Source organism: Phascolarctos cinereus, unplaced genomic scaffold, assembly GCF_003287225.1.
Source record: "Phascolarctos cinereus isolate Bilbo 61053 unplaced genomic scaffold, phaCin_HiC Scaffold_4;HRSCAF=312, whole genome shotgun sequence".
NCBI classification, from domain to species: domain Eukaryota; kingdom Metazoa; phylum Chordata; class Mammalia; order Diprotodontia; family Phascolarctidae; genus Phascolarctos; species Phascolarctos cinereus.
Window position 1 is genome coordinate 590,251,866 of NW_027555847.1, and position 22,503 is coordinate 590,274,368.

At 39.6% G+C, this 22,503-nt stretch overlaps 1 protein-coding gene across 1 annotated transcript in view; it reads left to right on the plus strand.

Annotated features, from left to right (window-relative positions):
• Nucleotides 1-9,369, plus strand: part of LAPTM4B (lysosomal protein transmembrane 4 beta) — a 116,742-nt gene extending 107,373 nt beyond the window's left edge. Inside the window, exon 7 of the mRNA XM_020968948.2 lies at nt 6,514-9,369. Within this exon, the coding sequence (XP_020824607.1) occupies nt 6,514-6,657 (144 nt within the window). The 3' untranslated portion in view covers nt 6,658-9,369. The remainder of the gene's footprint in view (nt 1-6,513) is intronic.
• The last annotated feature ends 13,134 nt before the right edge of the window (nt 9,370-22,503 follow it).

Below are 22,503 nucleotides of genomic sequence, written 5' to 3' on the forward strand. Positions count from 1 at the left end.
ACATATACACATCTGCACATTTAAGCTAATAAAGCTTAAGACTACCACTACTACTACTAGTAGTATTAAAGTTAAAACTGCACTAAGACTTTTGGGACCTATGTATATATGTGTACATAAGTGAGTGTGTGTGTGTGTTCCTATAAGAGCAAAAGATTTGGGAGTCAAAGGACTCCAAAGTTAAAATCACACTCTGTTACTTTTACTACTTACATGATCTTAGACAACTTTCTCTTTGGGTCTCAGTTTCCTTATTTGTAGCATAACAGCAATTAATATTTAGCATTTTAAGGCTGACAAAGTGATTTACATATATTATGTAAGTTGTACCTCAAATCTTTTGAGGTTTTTGTTATATATTTATGGATGAAGAAACTGAGACTGAGAGAGATTAAGTAGATTGCCCGCAGTCATCCATCTGACAAGTATTTGAGGCAGTATGTGAACTCAGATTTTAATTAACTCTAGGTCCAGCACTCTATCCATAATCCATAGGGCCTGACATAAAGGGCGTTCAGCTGGATGCCATCGAAAGGTACTTTAGAAAGTAACTGATCACATGATCTTATAGAGCCAGACAGGATCTTAGTAGTCATGTAGCTCATCACCCCCATTTTACAGATGAGGAAATTGAGTCCCAAGCAAATGAATTGATTTGCCCAAAGTCATACAGCCAGTTAGTGGCAAAGCCTAGACTCCAGCCTATCTCTTCTCACTCTTACTCAACAACTCTTTCCGCTGTACCCAGATGATAATACATAATATACATCAGAATTAGACTCATGAAATGTAATGAAAGTTTCAAAGGCTTTCTCTTCTTGAAAATTCAGTCATCCTGACTTTTGAACAAAATTGAACATTTCAGAGAGAACACACCATCTGAATGTTGCAACTGTTGATTTTAAATTAAAGTTTGTTAAATGACAAGAAACAGTTCCAAATTGCTAAACTCACTTCTGCAGTTTATTTTTACAATGCAAATTTGTAGCAGAGTGTGATTTTAAAATTGAGATTTATGTGTCCAACTCTCACTGAACATTTGGCAAGAGTCATTTGGGGGAGATGTATTCTCCACAGACCTGCCATTTTGGGGCTTGGTTTCACTCCTGTTTTAAAGAAGTTTCATGGTATTTTAGGATGTATCCTCTAAACATACATGTAGATAGATGTAGATTCATCATCTCTCACCATGGTAATTTTCAGTAATGTGCAATCACCACATCTAATTCTCCAATTCTGTGTATGGGATACAGAGAGGACAGAAAAGGAGTGCCTCCTTTCTCACCAGGGGCTCACCTTAAGCTGGGTAGAAACCCAGTAAAGCCTATATTTAGGAAAGTACATTTCTTTCCCAGTCAAAACTCGCAGGGATTTTGGATATTGGAAAACTTGCTACCTCCTTCCCCTGTAGAAAGAAAGAATCTTGGAGCTTCAGTAGTTCAAAGCATCATAGGCTATGTTCTGGAAAGAATCTTAGCGGTCATGAATATAAGATCCTTGAGGGCAAGAATTATTCATTTGTTTCTTAAGCACCTGGTACAGTGCCTGGCACATGGTTGTTTTTACTTGTATCTGACTCTTCATGACCCCATTTGGTGTTTTCTTGGCAAAAATACTGGAGTGGTTTGCCATTTCCTTCTTCAGCTCATTTACAGATGAGGAATCAGGCAAACAGGGTTATTGCTGAGGAACAACTATTAAATTATCCTTTTGTACTCTGAAAATGTTGTCTAAATAAGAAATACTGCTTCTCATCATCTTATTTCAGTACTTTAATCATCCATTTGGTTTTTTTTTGGCATGAGCACCCTCTTTGCCAACATTCTACAAGCTTGGTAGACTCTCTTTGAAAATTCCTGCGACTGAAAATTTAAATCTTTGGGACTGACCTGATGATGAAACTCTATGAACCTTGCTAAGCTGACTGTGAGAAAACAGACCAACCTATCACTGGACCTGTATGCAAAGACTTCTCATGTAGTACCTGTCAAGAGCTTGTTCTAGTACCTACTAAGATAAATGTGAGATGTGCAAATTTAGAGACATCTCCCTTCCAGATGGTCATATGGACTGTTTGTGCCCGACCTGTGGTAGAGCCTTCCAAGATTGTATTGGTGCAATCTTTGTAATATAACAGCAGTTAATATTTAGCATTTTAAGGCTGACAAAGTTCTTTACATATATTATGTAAGTTGTACCTCAAACCTTTTGGGGTTTTTGTTTTATATTTATGGATGAAGAAATTGAGACTGAGAGAGATTAAGTGGATTGCCCAGTCACCCATCTGACAGGTATTTGAGGCAGTATGGAAACTCAGGTCAGACACAGTCAGACACACTGTACATAGACCCTGATATTATCTTGTCATTTGGTCCTCTTCAAGCATGAAGGACAAAGAGCAGCTAAGAGTTTGTGTTCCTCTGGCATCACCCTCAAGGCCCAAAGTCATCTTCACACCATAAGACACTAAAGCAAGACTTTAGTGGTCATGTAGTTCATCACTTGTTTAGGAAACAACTATTATCACTCTTCTCAAAAAGGAAAGGCAGTCAAATAAGATAAAATGTGGAAATAGCATTGGAGAGGCTGGTGGAAGCTGGACAGACACACTACTATACTATAGACCTGATAATTGATCTAACTGTTCCAGCAAACAATTTGGAAATAAGCAAGAAAAGTCACGCAACTCTTCATGCTATTTGATCCAAGATTCCCAAAGAGGTCAAAGCCAGAAATCTGTCAAAATATTCTTTTTGATAGCAAAAAACTGGAAGCAATATGGATGCCTTTTATTGGGGAATTACCAAATCAATTGGATTTCTAATTAACAGAAATTGTGGTATATGGATTCAATGGAATATCTCAAGAAACCAAAAATATAAAATTCAGAGAAATATGGGGAGATTTATAAGAACTGATACAGAACGGGAATGCAAAAACAAAAGAACAAAATGCACAATGGCAACACTAGTATAAACATTTACAGCACTTAAAGATGGCTGAATTCAGACTTAATATAAAGCCTAGCCCTGGTCTTGAAAGACAGAAGATAAAACACACTTCCATCCTCTGCCAGGACAGAATGTTGAATACAATGCCAGCCCATAAGTAGGCTTTGTTTAACTGTTCTTCTTAGCTACAAGGAGGGGTTAAGGTTGGGATAGAGTATATAAGAAAATAATTGTGTTGTAAAAAAAAAACAAGGACATTAAAAGTTTTTTTTTTTAAAGAAAATCTAGAAGGCTGGTGTTGAGGACATCTCACTGCTCTGTAATAGGGGTAACATCTTTGGTCTTAGACTCAGTCCTGAACTTGAGATGGTATAGATCTAGTATCTGTGACTCATGCAATTATGTGCTTCTAAAATTTTAGTAAAAGTCTAGGCAATGTGTACCATAGATAAGATCTTTACAATTTAGCAGATAGAGGACAGTTGCCAGGAACAACATTAATACCTTTATATGGTATTCATTAGTCTTAGAAATATGTCTGGCTCTAGGAGGAGGCTTGGACTCTGCCAGGCACAAGTAAAGTTGGATGTCCCAGAAAGTTAATTAAGAACTAAAGTCAAGTTGAGTTAATGGCACCATGACAGAACCATTGCTCCTTGCCAGTGAAATGAGTCAGCTGCTGTGTAATAAGTATGGCTTCATTTAGTCTATACTTTATTTAAATGGAGCTGGAATGGATCTTGGAGGTCACCTAGTCCCAAACCTTTGTTTTTACAAAGTAGGAAACTGAGGCTTACAGTTAATACCCATAAATATTATTCCTGATAGAACTGGAAACATAGCCATCCTTCAGGATGTAAGTAACCTAGAAGGAGGCATTAAAATGGCAGGGCAAAACAAATGGCGGGCCATAGACATGATCTGAAGTCCCTGGAGTGCAATATCATTCAGGAACTGTAATATTCCAAGAGCTGACCTGGAAGTACAAGATTAGGGAGAACTGCAGAATGAATTCAGTGTCATGGATGGGCCTGCTAGAGATTAGCATAACGTATTATTGCACACAACATTGGATTGAAAAACTTTGACCTTTGTCCCAGCTTTTCCTCTAACTAGCTATGTGGCTTTGGCTAGTCACTTTAACTTTCAGGGTCTCATATTCTTTATCTGCAAGATGAAGGGATTGGTCTACGTTCTTTAACATCCCTTCCAGTTCTATGGGACAGCTGGGTGGCACAGTGGATAGAGTGCCAGGCCTAGAGTCAGGAAGACTCATCTTCCTGAGTTCAGATCTAGCCTTAGACACTTCCTAGTTGTGTGATCCTGAGTAAGTCACCTGGAGAAGGAAATGGTGAACCACTCCAGGATCTTTGCCAAGAAAACCCCGAAAGTGGTCACAAAGAGTCAGACACAACTGAAAACAACTGGACAACAACAACAAATTCTAACACTATGAGTCATAGGATTAGAAATAGAGAGCTGGAAGAGTCCTTATTGGTCATGTCCAATCCTTTTGTCTTATAGATGAGGAAACTCAAGGCGAGAAATGTTAAGTAGCTTGTCCATGGTCACACAAATAGGAAGTGATAGAAACCAGGTTTTCAACCTAGATCCTCTGACATCAAAAACTGCTCTTTACACCTCACCATCCCAACTCCAGTCTGTGAGATAGATTTCTGTGTGGGCATGAAGTAAAGAGTATTAGATGTGGAATCCTCAGAGGACCTGAGTTTGAATCCCAATTCTGATAGTAGCTGTGGGATGCTGGGTAAGCCATACCTATAGAACCATTATCACAAAGTTGCTGTGAAGAAAGTACTTTGGTAGAAATGTGAGTAGTTTGTTAATGTTGGGAGCCATCATTAACTCACCCTAAGTGAAGATTTATGAGGCTGGTTTATATTATTTTTCTGGTCCAGACCCACCACCCTTTTCATTTCCTTCTGTTGTGTCTCCTCTGGGGTTCCTCCTTCCATATGGACTTACAACTATCACCTTAGATCCAAGAAACTTCAAATCTATAACTCTTAAGCCCCCACCAGTACTCTTACCTTTATACAGTCAACCAGTAAATACAATTAGTTTAAAGCAAAGGCATTTACTGAGATAGTATAAACAAGAAGAGTAGCTATAAAATATTTCTCCCTTAAACTTGTGAAACATTTTCCCACAAATGAACACAGCCTTAGTGGGGAGAATAAGCATCTGCATGAAGCACACACTTGGAGAACGCATGCAGCCAAAGCAACCCATACTTCTGGCACTGCAGAATCCCCACATCCTTTCTCTCCTTGTGGTATATTACTTTCATAGCCCCTTGATACAGCATCTCTGCTGAGCAGATCACTCACCTGGGCTCCCTGGACCCGCTCCTTTCCACAGCTCTGCTCCCACCTTTCAGAGCTCACTATCTCTTGAATCCATAGCTAGCTGTCATCTCTGCTATCAAGGTCTCATTTCTCAGAGCTGCCTCAAATGACTGACTGTCTCTGGGTATCGTATTTCATGATGGGCAAGTAGCTGCGATGCAAAGTGCCAGGGCTTTTTGGCAAAGGAGGGAGAAATCTCACCCTGACCTCCTGCCCTGCTGCCCTGCAACAAGAGAGAAACAAAGAGGATCTCTCTCAAGGGCTGGGTTTTTCCTCTGCAGCCAACTCTACCTACATCCTGCTTGGTTATCTCTCCCTAGAGAGTATGCCCTGCTTTTCAAAGGCCACAGGGGTATGTACATCCATGACTTGCCAATAACATCAAGAGAAAGAGAACTTCCAATTTTGTAAGGCGGTAGCAGTGTAGTAACTTTGTTTAACATATTAACACACTATTGTCTCTTTTACTGGCCTCATCTATAATTTCATCAGGTAGGCTGGGGTGGAGGGAATCAGCTCATCACAGGTGTTCCCTTACCTATATTTCCATGTAGGCCCTGTTACTGTCTCTCATACATAGGAGGCAACACTGAGAGTTATTCTTTTCTTGTTGTTCAGTTGTTTCAGTCATGTCTGACTCTTCGTGGCCCAATTTTGGGGTTTTCCTGTGCAATGATACTGGAATGGTTTGCCATTTCCTTTTCCAGCTCTTTTTACAGATGAGGAAATTTAGGCAAACAGGGTTAAGTAACTTGTCCATAGTCATACTGCTAGTGCCTGGGGCCAGACTTGAACTCAGGAAAATGAGTCTTCCTGACTCCAGGCCTGTCACTCTATCCACTGTACCACCTCGCTGTCCCCTTCCTGGCACACCTTAGGCACTTAATAAATGTTTTTTGACTGACTTATTGACTGGCTTCTCATCTCAGGGGTTACCTCCCATGGAAATCTTTTCTTAATCTCCCTAGTTGTCCCTAGCCCCTAAAACAATGTCGTGCACATAATAGGAATTTAATAAATGTTTGCTCAATTCAATTGAATCAGGTATGGCTAATAAGACTGAACTTGATCAATGAGCCTGACATTTTTTTTTCAGACTTCAATGGAACAATTGCAATTAATTCAGCAATTGGACGTGGGTTTATTTTGCTTTTACTTTTTCACTTTATCCTCTGTTTCTTCTTCCTCCCTAGGTGCTGTTACCACCCTACGATGACACCACTACAGCCTCCACAGCAACTGCAATGGGTGTAGGGGCAGGGGCAGGTGTGGGTGCCAGTGCGAGTGGGGGTGCGACTGAAAGTAAAGAGCCCCCCCCACCTTACGTATCTGCCTGAACCAAAAAGTGACATGGCCCTGGGAACGACAGCTTTCCTTAGACGTGCAAGCAATAGTTCATTCCTTCGGAGATGTGCCCTCTGAGATTGCCTGTCTGTCTGTCTGTTGCCCATCTCTTACAATTGTCAGACTCTGATATCATGTAAAAAATTTATTGCCCATATTTTTAAAAATGTGCTTCAGTTATGTCATCTACTTGATGGGCTGCAGAATGTTTGCATTTGTGCTAAGCCAATAGTAGTTTCATTTACAAGACTTTTACATTCAACATTTTGGAAGCTGGGTCTTGAGTCTGGGAGCAGTTTTGTTTGATAGCCATGGAAGTCCCTAAATCAGGTAGAGGTGAGGGACATCCTCCGTCTTTGTGCCCTCTAACTTTTGAAAATATGCAGAATAAAATTAGAGGGAGGCAAGGGTTTTCACCTCCCTTTCAATTCTGTTGTTCAGGATGAGTTTGGTAGGGCTGATGCTTGCTAAAGCATCTCGCTGATTTGGGGAATGTGATAGCCATTTCAACTGTCATAGGCATTCACTGGACAATCCTTTGTATGACTTAGAAATCAACAGCAGATTTGAATCCATGCTCCAATTATGTCCGCTGCTTCCTGGGCAATGGTCACGCTTGTCTTTTAAACTCACTCAATCTATAATTCTATAAATAAAAATGCTCTGCAGAAAAATGCTCCCCAAAACAATGAGATGCTGTAGACTTCTTTGGCTCATGGTCTAATGCAAGCTGTGCACTCAAAAGGGGACTGGAGCTGACCATCACCTATCATTGGCCCATCAACCTTCCAAGCACTTGAAATATGTTACTCCACTCACAGTTCCCTTCTCAAATTGAACTTCCACAAAGGTTACATATTTAAGATGCTAAATTAAGGGTGATACTTTTGCCTCATGTTTAGAATTCCAAGTCACCCTCTCAGTTCTTGGTCCTCTCCCTCAAGAGATCCATGGGTGGACATAAAACATATACAATAGAACTGGTAGGTTTTGCACATAGTGAGCTTGTAAATTTCCCACATTACCTAGGGAAGAAGGCAGAGTGTTCTCTGAGGCTGTTTTTTCACCTGTAAAATGATGGAGAATGCTAAACTACATGTCTAATATTGCTTTAGCTCTCATCTATATGATTCTGATTTCCCAGACCATGGCAGCTACTGTTCCAGCTTTGAGCGCCTCTGTTTTCTGTCTTCCCTGAAACTAAGTCCCCAACCCAAGTAGTAGTTTTCACTTGCCATATTACTCTTGGACAGGCCTAGCAGAATATATTCTACTCCCTGCTCCTACTGCCTCTTCCACCTCATCCCATGACCTCCTATAACATACCCTGAACTCTGTCCATCTTGATTTCATGGCTCTGCCCTCTTCTGGGGCATTTCCAAACAGCCTGATTCATTCTACCATTCCTGAAGGGCACCTCCTGCTCTGTGGATAGAAAAGTAGGGACCCCTGGGTATAGGTATAATGGGCCAGGTAGGCAGGAGGGTAGGAAAGAACAGGACAAGGGAAACGATGAGAGTACATATCTGTGTAGGTGAGGAGGGTGTGGGCAGGGTAAGGGTCAATGCCATCTGAGTCCTTTACTTTGCTATGTAGACAGGTCAGTGGTATATCTAGAGCATGGGTGTATGACTTGCTTGAGCCTTAACGAACTTGGTTGGCATGGTTTATATTTAGCAAGTCCTGTGGTTTTATAAAACCATTTGCAAATGTTTTTTTGGTGTTAAGGGGAACTTGATGGGGGAGAAGAGCCATCATCTTATTCAAGAGCAAGGCTCCTGGAAAAGATTTCAAAAAGTCCTTGATGAAGGGAAATAAGTTTAGTAAACCTGATGGAGGAAAAGCTTTTTGGTCAGAGGAGGCATGTGGAAGATAGAAGCTGCCCATCTTGGGGGGAAAAAAACAATAGTGAGAAGTTTAGTATAGAAAGATCAGAGATTCGATCAGTTGAACTCAGTCAGTTGAGAGAGTCAAAGACGACTGTCCATGGAAGCTGAAGACAATAGGAACTTTTTCCTGGAGTTCGGGAAAGAGATGGAGGTGAGGAAGAGTATCTGGAGAGTAAGATGAGGCAGATAGAGGAGCAGGTCACCCAGAAAACGTTTGGTAGGTTGCAGGTCAGTAGCTTGCTCTCAAAAGATTGGAAATGTTCCTGGAGGTATAAGCCAGTCCCTAACTCTTCCTGCATCTTCCAGCCAGGATTAGGTTCTGTTGCTTGATCTCACCTAAACTAGCCCAAGCTCACTTAGGGAGGTTGTCTAGCCCGGTCTCTGAGGCACATAGACAGATATCAATGCTTATACCTTCAAACTTACGTGGCAAGATTTTCTTTCCCTCTCTCTGTCCAAGCAAGCATCACCTTTCTGCTTTCTGGGATACTTGGCAACCTCTAAGATGTAAAGCAAGCCCCAAATTCCTCTGAGATGGATACACATTACTTTTCTTACTTAGTATTACCTTCCTAGATAGCTGAAGAACTTTGATGCATTCATTTGTTTGAAAGTCAGCAACCCCAGTATTTGTTCATTGCTAAATATACTCTCTGTGAAGGCTTTCTGCAATTAAAGTGATATGTCCTCATGTCTAAGAAAATAGCCTTTGGAACCTCTGGGCATACTGCCCCATGGACAACCCCCTCCCTGATATGTCATGCAAATGCCACACAATTTCCATGTGAATAAGAAATAAATGTCATGTTTGTTCCACGCTTATGTGTTTCTTTAAAAAAAAATTGCAGAGAAAATCAAAATCTCTTAATCTGGGAGCTAGGGGAGACAGAACAGACATTTGAAGCCATTATTCCTAACTCCTGCCAGTGGCCCCCTCTCTTCCCAGCATTTTCTCATCTGCTTTACATATGGTGTGCATCGGGGCCTGAGCGCAGCCTTAATAAGCAATTGCGATCTTACCCCTTTCCACAAGAGACTCGCTGTGGGGAATGTTTATCCCTGAGAATCAGCCTAATTTTTTTCTATTAGTGTCTCTCATTATTACTTTCTATAAACACTCCCTAAATTCCACAGCCTCTAGCTTCTAGACTCATACAGAGTTAGCAGATTGTAGAAAATAAAAAAGGAAAAGACTCGTAAGGGAAATTCACCCATTTCTAAAGAAGACACCAATGAATAATTTTTTTAAAAATGTATCCTTCTCCTCCCAGGGAGCTATCCCTTATAACAAAGAAGTTTAAAAAACAAGGGAAAAAAACACTTCAGCAAAACTAGCCAACACATCATAAAATTTGGCCTTTTTTTGTAGTGTTCCACACCCATAATCCCCTGTCTCAATGAGGGCAGAAAGGAAATGCCTCCTAATTAGCTTTCCTGTGGGGCCAAGGTTGGTCATAGTCTCACAGCATTGAGTTTCAATTGCTTTTTTGCTGTTCTTTCTGTTGTAGTCATTTTGCATATTATTTTCCTGGTTCTGCTTACTTTACTTTGTATCAGTTCATATAAGTCTTCCTGCGATTCTATATATTCACCCTATTCCAAGTTTCTTACAGCCCAGTAATATTCCATTACATCCGTTTACCACAGTTTGTTTAACCATTCCCCAACCAATGGATATCTACCATACTTCCAGTTCTTTGCTACTACAACAAGTGCTGCTTTATAAATAGTTCAATGTATAGTGGGGTGGGAGGGGCAAGAGGGAAAGGAGTCTTTTTTATTTTTAATCATCGACCTCCTTGACATATTTGCCTAGCAGTAGAATTACTGGGCCAAAGAACATGGACATTTTAGCCGTTTTCTTCAAAAAATTCCAAATTGCTTTCTAGAATGGTTAGACCAATTTACAATTCTGCCAACAGTTCAACAATGTACCCTTCTTTACACAACCTCTCCAACATTGACGATTCCTCTTTTTTGTTGTCTTTATCAAATTGCTGGATATGAGGTAAAACCTCAGAGTTGTTTTGATTTGCATTCATTTTATTATTAGTGAGTGAATAGAAAAGATCAATAACTCATGTTTATGTAGTAATTTCAGGCTTTCAAAGCACATTACAATCCCATGAAGCAAATTAAACACCCTGAAAATTCTAAGAAATCTACTCTGAAGACCTTTGCAATATTTCCCAGGTTAGTGGGGGCTGTTTGAGATGATCAATTTGTACCTCACAGCCTGAGTCCCAACTAGTAAAATACTACCCATTTTCAAACCATGCAAAAGACATTGACCCAAGAGCAAATGCATTTAATCAAACAATCAATCAATAAACACTTATTAAGGATGCACTATATGCCAGATGCTGTGTTAAGCACACAGAGGCAAAAGACAGTCAGCACCCTCAAGAGATAACAGTCTAAATTAAATCTAATTAGACATTAAAACGAAGTAAATGGACAAGAAGGAACCATGCAGTAGAATTATGCTGACTAATATACAAATGGGTGCAATCTACAATATTTTCCAAAGTGGTAGATGGGGAAGAAACCTCCAGAGGAAAATGTATGAGTGAATGGGGTGAGAAAACTCTCAGTGAAGGGTTCCCCAACTCCTCTCAGCATGCTATCAGTGAATGTAAGTCTGTTACAGCCCATTAAGGCTGGATTGGCTTTAGCTCTGTCTCTGGACTGCCAGCATTTCTGTGTCCTTTTTTTCCTCTTCCAAACTCATGCCTCTAATGCAATGATATCTGCATCCAGGCACAAAGCCCCCCAAGGATTCTGATGTCCTAGTGCTTCCTTTAATGAACAGCTATTGTGTGCTCTAGAGCAGGAATATCAAATTCAAATAGAAACAGGGGCCACAAAACCATACATAAGGATTCCAGCAGGCCACACACTGACTTAAAAAACCACATATTCACATTATCTACATTCTATTATGTTTTTATTTATTTTGTGTAGGGCATCACTGAAGCTGAGATACCTCTCTTAGCAGTAATATGATGAGTCCCTATTATACAGCTGTATTTATTCCCATCTTTTGGATGAGAAATTGAGGTAAGTACCCAGGGCCACTTTGTTAATAAGTGGCAGAGCCAGAGTGCAAACTCAGTCTATTGACACCAAAGAAGTGTTCTTTTCGCTGTGCTATCCTGTAGATGATTTCCACATCATGACTATTCCAAAGAGCCTTCTTCACAATAACCCCAGTGAAGAAGGGAGATAGTCCAAGAATCTCCAAATTCATAAAGATTAAATGATTTGGCTCAAAGTCATATGGCTTGGGGCAGCTAGATGGCATAGTGGATAGAGCACTGGGCCTGGAGTCAGGAAGATCAGAGGTCAAGACCAGCTTCAGATACTTACTGGCAAGTCATTTAACATCTGTCTACCTTCATTTTCCCATCCAAAATATGGAAATGATAATTGCACTTAACTCAGGGGTTTCTGTGAGAATAAAATGTGTGTTTTGCAAGCCTTAAAATGCTACATAAATGCTAGAAATTATTTTAGTACATTTATAAAAGGCTATTTTTATTCTTTATTTTCGTCTATTGCCTTCCATCTGCTGATCTTTCAAAGAAGCAGAACCAGGTCATAACTGGGCACCTAGGACCTCATGGCTGAACAGGGAGTTCAGCACTTCTTGGCTTCCCTTGTAGGTAAAGGGCCTTCATTTTTTCCTATCTCCTCTTTACATCTTTACTTAAAAATGAAGCATGATCTCTGATCAATGAACTTGATCTCTGGAATTACCGTAAAACTGAATGGAATATTTTGGAAGGTAATATCTCTTTTGGTCACATAATCCCTGGTCATGTTTATCTGGGGAGTTCATTCTGCATCTCTCAGTTAAGTGTCTCGAGAGCTACTACCTCCCCCATGCGAAGGAGTCACCCATTAGCCTAAAGGACTAAGTCATTCTGCTACTATCATAACTCAGCCCTTAGTAATACCCAAAATAGCTCCTGTGGTTGTTTAAAATGAGTTCTTGGCATCTGAGATGCATGTTCTGAAAGGGAAGGAAAAAGAGGTATTACAAAGACGTCTCCACACCCAAAATGGTTCTGCAAACTGGCCAAGTTTCCTGCTGACTAGCTCATTTGGGCCTGGAAGGTGGCCAGATCTGTGACCTTCTGCCCAGAAGCCCATGTATACCTTCTGCCGACTTCAAGAGTGGGACTTCAGGAGTAGAGATAAGCTGTCACTTGGCCAGCACCGGAAAAATGGCATCTACTACACCCATTGCTGTGAACCCAATTAGCCAGAACAGCTGCTATTTGAGAGGCAACTCCTTAAATTAAGGCAGCAGCAGAATCACTCAAGCTTAGTTTTTCTTATGCCGCCCTCACTCAGCTCATGCCCATCTTTATGTGAAGGACTTCCAGAACTTGCTAAGATAAGGCCTCTCTGAACACAGTAAAGAAATCTGTTGTGATTACTGCAGTTTGCTCTCAATTGTCATATCTAGGCTTTGTTGTGTGTTTATAGTGGAAGAAATGATTGATAAAGCAGAGGCAGTCTGGAAAAGGCATTGAAGGTTTGCTGTAGAATGCTCTTTGTAGGTTCATCAAACACTGAGGAAATACAGAATGTATATATCTATATCTATATCTATATATATATATATCTATATATATATATATAACACATACAGATAGATAGATAGAGATAGATACACACACACACACACACACATCATGGACATACAGAATTAGTGTGCCATCATGGCACCTCTGAACAGGCTGATATCTACCTGGTACATTCATTCATTTATTTATTCAACAAGTATTTATTAAGTGGCTACTAAGTGTGAGGCAAGGGAAAGATAGCACTGAGCCTGAAGTCAAGAAGACCTGAATTCAAATCCAGCCTCAGACACTTAACTAACTGTGTGACCCTGGGCAAGTCACTTAACCCTGTTTGCCTCAGTTTGCTCATCAGTAAAATGAGCTGGAGAAGGAAGTGGCAAACCAGTCTGGTATCTTTGCCAAGAAAACCCCAAACGGGTCACGAAGGGTCAGACATGACTGAAATGAATAAACCACAACAAGAAGTGTGAAGCACTATGCTAAGCCAGGGAGGTACAACGACAAGATTGAAACTACCCCTGTTTTTAAGGAGTTTGTATTCTATAGTGGAAACGACACGTACATTGATAAATAAATACAAAGCAATACTAAGGGATAGAGAGGACACTAATAACTGAGGGCTCAGGAGGGACTTAGAATAGTCCTCATGTAAGGGCTGGTGCTTGAAATGATCTTTGAAAGGAGGATACTGCGAGGCGGTGGTGAGGAGGGAGTGCATTCAAGATATCACTGTTGGCCTGTACAAAGATGCATGTATTTATTAGTTCCCCTGGTGAATACACATAGTTTGAAAAAAAGTATATGGGATGTTCTAGATGACTGGGAGCATAGAATCAGTTCATTAACTATGTATAAGTATGAAAGTCAAGAGACTTAAGAGCTTTAGTGCTTTGGTCAGACAACTCTATTCAAACTAAGACATGATGGAACTGTCAATCATAGTATAATACCTGCATGAGGTGCCTGCCCGCATGGATCCCACATTGACTTCCTAGCCTGAGTCATTCACCCAAGCTGCTCTCGTACAAACAGATTTGAGTTCCTAAAGAAGGACCACCACCATATCGTGGCACTTAAACTCTCAGGATTCCAGGGATAAGCCTGTTGTTGGTGAATACACTCCCCTTGCTCTCAGTATAGCTCTTGAGCCTTTACCTCAGTGATCCCTCTTATATAAAACCAGCCACTCAGGATGACACCTTTAGATTTTCAATACAATCACCCACTTAACAGTAAGGGAAAAGCAGCAATAAGCAATAAATCATGGTTAATATAAGCAAATGAAGGAACAACCAATACATCACAATCGACATGTAAATGTAAATCACCTATTGATCTGAGAGAAATTAGTATTTCTCTCTTGTATCGGTAACTACTTATTGAATCAGGGCCAAGGTTTTTCTCCTTTTCTACTTACTCATCCAGAAATCAGCCAATGTGGGAAATTTTGCTCAAAAACTTAACCAGGCTAAGATCTAATCAGACAGTAAAAGAAATTCTAAGTTTGGGCTAACAGGATAGATTCCTGCTCATTGTGTTTACTGAGACAGGTCTGGGAAAATGTGGATTTTCCCTTTTGCCAGACAGGTGGTATGGAAGTTGATAAGTCTCTTTGACCAAGACTCAGGTGATCCAAGTCACATACCCCAAGACCTTCAATGGAATATAGCCCAGCCCCTCATTGAAATATTCATTCTTTCATTAATTGTTAACCAATCAGAGTTGATTGCCACCCTCAGGAACTCTTCCAAAGGCATATAAACTGTGAGCCCACTGCCATAAGGGGTCTTTGGCATTCAGGAGTGCCACTGACCTCTTTCTATTAGTAAACATGCTAGCCTTATTAATCAAATGATTAAATTACCCAGTAATTATGTCTCTTGAACTTTTTAAATGTCACAAATCCATGAAATACCTATTGGGAAGAGTTAGCACATACATGGCAAAAAGCAGGTAGGAAGGCATACGAGTGAAGAAAATATTTATACAGAGGATAATTTAAACTGGGGTTGCAGGCCTTAATATCATTAGTCCATTTAGGAACGTAACTTCTATCCCAAAGTCCATTGGTCCAGAACTCTTTCTTCATTGGTAGAGATGAATGCTCTGCCCTGTGTGAGGGGTAGGGTAGAGTTGGTGAGAGAGACAGAGGAGCTCCAGTCTTCTGTAGTTTAGGGAACTCTTCAAACATCAAGTTGCTTTGGGCACATCTGGTTTCCACCTTTAAGAGAGAAGATGGAAGGGGCCAACCCCACTTCAGATTGCTGAAGGAGATGAGAGGAACTGACCATCTCCATCATGTCCCTATCCCAGATAGCTACAGAAGAGATTGTGGGGAGTTTCCCTTTGAGTAAGATCCAGGACACACCTCATGGTTGAGTTGAGTTATCTCGCTCCCAATGGGAATGTTCCTTCACTTTTTGTATTATCTGGTATATATTCTCCTATGTATACCTTCTTTGATTTTTGTTTTGCTACAATTTAGATAAATAGGTTTCTTGGCTATGTGTTCATTGTGGAACTGGTATTTAGTTGGAAATGGTCCAAGCCTTGGATATAGAGCTTTGGGTTCTCCTTCCTCCCAATAATAATGGCACAACAATCAGAAATTAGATTGAACCCAATCATATTCCCTAAAATAACAATATTTAAGGGAACAGACAGATATACTTCTAGCCTATTACACTCTTCCTCTGAAGAAATCATAGCAGTCTCTGGCCCCAACCACCTCCTTCCCCTTATGGCCATAATGAAAGTCTCCCTTGGAGAAGGGGGTGGAGGGAAGAGGCTAGAGATGTCTATTCTTTCTCCCTTCAAGATACACAATGACAACCCTTGCTACAGATGAGCCTCACTACACGATAAAATGAACCATATGAAGCTACTTCTCTGCTAACTCCAGTTCTGATCCTCATTGTTCTCTTGTTAGGCAAATACTCTTCTACTCTCAAACAGACAAAACAATGGCTCTCAACTTACAGTCACTCTTAAAGGGGCACTGAAAAAGTGTTATGCTATTATATAGGCTAGTTATTCCATTTGGCCAGAGAATAGCACAACTCAACAAATTGGTTCTTCCTGGGCATTCTGCATCTCTGAAAACTGTTTCTTCACAATTGTATTTTACAAGTTTTTGGTAAACAGAAGTTCTTTTTCTGACAAAACTTTTCATCTACAAAACAGCATCACTTTATATCCTTTATAAGGTGATTTAAACATTTTTATTCATACAAAAATTCATTCTCTACCCCCTTTGGCAACTAAACTGCTTGTTTATGGAAATTTTATTTCTTTACACATAGATTTTAGCAGTTTTTATCAAACAAAAGTTCTTTTTCTTCCCTTCTTCAGCCACTAAACTTCTCATCTATAAAAGGACCATTACCTGACATTCTTCACAAGTTGATTGATTTCTTCTTTATGGAAAATACTTTTTTCCTGCCCCTTTCAGCAACCAAACTATTCATGTATTAAAGGAGTAATAACTTATGCTAAAACAAACCTTTCGAGAGAATGAAGATTTATATTTTTTAAGGGCAAGAAGAGAGAGGCAAGGCTGCAAAATAAGAGTGAGAAAATATTTAAGGGTTTTAAAAAGCAAGGGCCTCATGATGGAGATGAACTCAGCCTCTTGGTGGTTATTCCTGTCGAATTGAACCGAGCTGAAAAGACTTGGAGTACAAAACCAGCAGCAGACTTTGTTATCAGAAGACCAGCCAAGGTAAGCATGGAGAAGCTTATCACCAGTGGGCTGACCACTACATGATGGATGAATTGACCATAGCAACTCTTTTAGCAGGGAAAGGCAAGGAAAGCGATTATAAGAGGTACAGATAACATGGAATCAGTGCCTTGAGAAGATGACTCATAACAGTCAAGTCAGTGAGGATGAAAGTGGAGAATAAAGGAAGCTCAACTGTCAATCAATTACAGATATGGATTTTAACTATGGAAGTAGCAAGGAAGAGATGCATTGAGAGTGTTGGTTAAGAAAAACAATGATTTTCAAAGACTATATGAAGAAAGGATTTCATGTCTTTAGGAATCTGGGAAGGATGAGGACATATCTTGCTGGGTTATCATGACTTCTCATGCCAAAAATGATAAACCTATTGTCAGGCCCAGTCTTAAGTATATTATTGTAAAGATGAGGGTAGGGACTGTTTTGGGGTTTTTTCTTGGTATTTCCATTAGGACATAGTGCCTGGCAAATAGTAGACACTTAACAAGTACCTGTTGCTCTTTTCATGATGTCACATGGTTAATGATCTAGAAAAAGTATGGAGCAAATTTTGAACTCCAAATGATAACTCAATTATGGTTTACCAAGATTAAGTGATGTGCCTACTGTCACACATCTGGTCAGTAACTATGTCAGCATCTCAAGCTTAGGAGCCTTGGTTATAATCCTAGTACACTCCTTTATGAAAATTCTTTTTTATTATGAACTTGAAAATCCTCAACAAATATAAATATTCCAATATGCAAAGAATAAAAAAGATGATTATGCAGTATATGAAACGATGAACTCCTGTCATCTGATTATTTTTGAGTACATGTTAAATTTAACAAGGGAACAACAAAATTGCCCTTGTTTATGTCCTCTTTTGAATTTTGGGGGTTTTTTTCTGGAATTTTAAAATGTTCTGTTAATGTTCCTTTTTCTTGCATTGCTGTTACTTCCCACTAACTCATTCCACCCTATGGAAGCCTTCAGTTTTAACAACAAACATAGTCAAGCAAAATGAATTAATACATTGTCCACATAAGAAAAATTCATCTCCAACTGCAGCTTTAGGCCGTTGCCTCTCTACTAAGAGGTGGGAAGCGTGTCTTCTGAAATCATGACTGCACAGTATCTATCAAAGTTGAAGACCAACACGCTTTTTATAACATCATCTAATTTCTCTGAAAAAAGAAATTTCTCTTGAAAGTAGTTTTCTGCACTGATACAAAATGAAGTAAGCAGAACCGGGAGAACATTGTCCACAGTAACAGCAATAGTGTATAATGATCAACTGTGAATGACTTGGTTATTCTCAGAAGTCCAATAATCCAATACAATTCTGAAGGACATATGATGAAAAATGCTTTGTATTTCCAGAGAAAAAACTGATGGAGTCTAAATGAAGATCAAAGCATGCTCTTAGGGGTAGCTAGGTGGCTCAGTGGATAAAGCTCTGGCCTTGGAGTCAGGAGGACCTGAGTTCAAATCTGGCCTAAGACACTTGACACTTAGTAGCTGTGTGACCTTGGACAAGTCACTTAAACCCAATTGCCTCACACACCGCCCCCTCAAAAAGCATACTTTTTAAACTTTATTTTTCTTGGGGTTCTTTTGGGGGGGATCTGTGTTTTCTTTTGCAACATGGCTAATATGGAAATACATTTTGCAGTATTTTGCATATATAACCTATATCAAATTGCTTACCTTCGCAAGGAGGAGAAAGGGGAGAGAGAGAAAATTTGGAACTGAAAATTTTTTAAATACAAATGTTAAGAATTTTTACGTGTAATTGAGAAAAATAAAATAAAATAGGAAAGTATTTTTCTCTCCTCAAATTGAGAAAGAAAGAAAAAAAGTCCCTGTTATAAACCCATATAGTCAAAACAAATTCCCTCATTGGACATATAAAAAAAAATATGTCTCATTCTGCACCCTGAATACATCATCTCTTTATCAAGAGGTGGGTAATGTGTTTCATGATGAGTCCTCTAGAATTGTGGTTGGTAATTACACTAATCAGAGAACCTAAGTCTTTCAACATTATTTGTCTTTACAATGTATAAATTGTTCTCCTGATTCTGCCCATTTAATCATACATCAGTTTATAGAAGTCTTCCTAAGTTTCTCTGACACCATCCCCTTCATCATTTCTTATGGTAAAACAGTATTCCATTACATTTATATATCATAACTTATTAAGTCATTCCCCAGTCACCTCCTCAGTTTTCGATTCTTTGCCACCACGAAGAGCTGCTATAAATATTTTTGTGCATCCTTAAAATTTTGTTTTGTTCAGGATTAATTTCTTCCTTAATCTACCCTCTCTCTTATTCTCCCTTTTCCCTTCTCCCCCCTTTTCCTCCTACAGAAATGTTTTTCTCTAGCCACGTGTGTATTCTTCCCTCCTTTGACCAGTTCAGATGAGAGTCAGGTTCAAGCAGACGCTTTCTGTAAAACTTAGAGAGTTGTCTTAGAGAGTTGCCAATCAATCAATCAATACCTGTCCAGGGTCACATAGTATGTGTCAGTAAGACTTGACCCCAGCCTTTCCTAGCTTTGAGGCTAGCCCTCTGTCTACTGCCTCATATCCTTCATATAGCTAATAAAACAATCTTCATAATGCATAGCCTTTATATATCATTACTGTCCTCAAGAATCTTTAATAGCTCCTTTTTTCAATCAATCAACAACATTTGCTAAGTACCTTAAGTACCTACTAACTGTGCTCCTAACCAGGCCCTTCCCACCTTTCCAATAGTCTTGTATTTTCATCTCCTCCACACAGTATCAAAGGTCAGAAATAACAAAGACCAAAACTAAACTCAGGTTTCCCTGATTCCAAACCCACTACTCTAGCACTGACTCTTCACCATTCACATGTTAACATGTCAACTTTCCAGACCTCAACATCATGCCCTCAAATGGGTACCTTCATTCTCCCACCTCCCTTTTTAGCTCCCTTTTGTGTATTGTCTTTGCCTATTATAAGGTGAGCCACATTAAGAACAGGAACTCTCTCTCTCTCTCTCTCTCTCTCTCTCTCTCTCTCTCTCTCTCTCTCTCTCTCTCTCTCTCTCTCTCTCTCACTTTCTCTCTCTCTCTGCTCATATTTGCAGCACTAGAACTTAACACGGTGCCTGGTGCATACTAAAGGGTTAAGAAACTCTTGCTGTCTTGCATGATGCCTGTGTGACCCTGGGCAAGTCCCTTAACTGCTCTCAGCTTCAATTTCTGCATCTGTAAAATGGGGATAATAATAGCACTTATTTCACAGGATTGTTGTGAGGATCAATGAGATGACTTATGTAAAGGCTTTACAAACCTGGAAGAACTATATAAATGCTAGCTATTATTATTAGTATTTCTTAAATGCCCATCATGTGAAAGGTAAGAGTCAGTGGCTAGAGTACTGGGCTGGAAATCAGTTCTGGCATTAGTGAGTTCTGACCTTTGATGCTGTCTAACCTATACACTGTCTAACACATCATGCAGTTGATTCCTCCTCCATCTGCTTTCTTAGCCTGAGTGATTTCTAGTGATCATGAGTGCTGTTGATGATATCAATGGCCAAGTACTTGTTTTAAAATTCTTCATTGAAAATAACCTGATTTTCTGGTTTCCCATTAGGTACCTACTAGCTGTACAATCCTGGACAAGTTGCCGATCCTCTAAATGTCTTGGGTAAACTTCCTAGCACTTATCTACCAAGATAAAGGCTGAGTTCTCCTACATTCCCCTACATTGACCTGAGTATATAAAAAAAGTGCCCTCAGAGGGCTTACTTTTTTGGGGGAAGATACAACACATATACAGATTCAAAACTAAAGAGACTTGATAGTTGGAAGAACTAACCTAGATGGATTAGTTAGATTCTACAAATCCTGGAGTCTTTCTTGACTTTGGTAGTGAAGAGGTTGTAGGAGGAAGAAGGAGGAAGCCATCATAAATTAGAGGACAGAAGTAGGTCATTGTAGAAAGTGCAGCAGATGTCATGCTGTACTGGAGATCAGGACAAATTGCCCTCCAGGACTATTTGTTGGGAATCCAAAAAGAGGAAGTATGGTAGCCCCATGCCCTGTTGACCTGGTATTAGCTTGGAGTTAATATATTAAATCCTCTTCTTTTTCTTTTCTTTTCTTTTCTTTTCTTTTTTTTTTTTGGTTCCTATTCATTTCTCTATGGAAAAGCAATTTACCCTGGCTCTAGTCAATCCTTCTCTGATTGTTTCTTTTTAGTCTTCTTGAAAGGTCAGCTGGCATTTTGACATCATTGCTTTTTGCCTCAAATGGCCACTTTCACTACTATGCCTTTAAAATGTAATAAAGTTTGTTGGCCAACAAAATCCAGTTTGTTTGTTGTATTTTATATTGCTGTAGATAAGAAAGAAGAGTGGAGAGTTCCTCTTGTCCAAGATAAGAGATATTTTCTGCCCAGTGTTCAACAGGTTATAACTCAAATACAACAAAAATGGAAACCTTTCCCACCCTTTTATTAGGAGAAAAACACTAGAATGCTGTCCTGCCTGGGGCCCTACAGAAGGGGAAACTTGTTAGCTAATCCAGCTACTCACAGTAGTAAACATGAACTGTGCAGTAATTATATTTCCCATGAGCCAAACCAAAAGTATTTGAGATCAGAGATACCCTTGACCTTTTTTCTCTTCTTTTTTTGAAAGAAATAATGTGCCCAGAAAGTCTGTGGAATGGGAGTGAACAGACATTCTTAGTCTGAGAGGCTTTGGAAATTTGGAAAATTGCAAAAAGCACCTAATGTCAGAGGGGGATCAAGAGAAGCAAGCATGTTAGGTAAGCTTAGTAATTCACCTGGAGAACATAAACAACACATTTGTAATTCCCATCTACCCTATCAACCCAGTATACCTACCAGGACCTATATTTGTTCACAAGCTCCCTTTGCTGGTTAGATATACAAAGTAATGCAAAGTAATTTCTAGGGGGGAAAATTGTTAACAATTAAGGAAATGAGCAAAAAGTCTCTGCAGGAAGTGATGCTAGAGCTATACCTTGAAGGAAGTTCCAGATCTGTTTGCAGATCTAGCTGTGACTCCAGAGCTGGGGTTCTTAACTTTTTTGTGTGTCCTGGAGCTCTTGGGCCATCTGGTAAAGCCTATGGACCCTTCACAGAATCATGTTTTTAAGAAATTGAAAGAAATGCTAGGTTTCAGTTAGAGATTAGTAACAAAATGTAATTTTTCCCCCATCCAAGTTCATGGACATCCCCCTCTGACTCTATTCCAGATCCATTAGCAATCCATGGACCCCAAGTTAAGAACCACTGCTCTAGGTATATGTACATTATTTACTCATTTAATTATATCTTCTGATGGATATTGAAAAAGTATTAAGAAAATCTCCTTCACGTGCCTTCTAAATACATGAAGAAAAAGCTCCTATGTTTCCCTCAACTGAAACAAATCAGTTTTTTAAGTGTTTGGTCCTCTCATCATTCTGAAATTTGTATATTTTTCTCTGAATATGAAACAACAACTAGAGGAGTTCGAAAGGGAAAGACTGTGTTTAGTTCACCCACTTTCTGGATCATTCCCTGTGGGATATTTGGCATTGTTTTGTTGGAGGAGGGAGTGGTTCTTGTTTCAAAAGCCTGCGT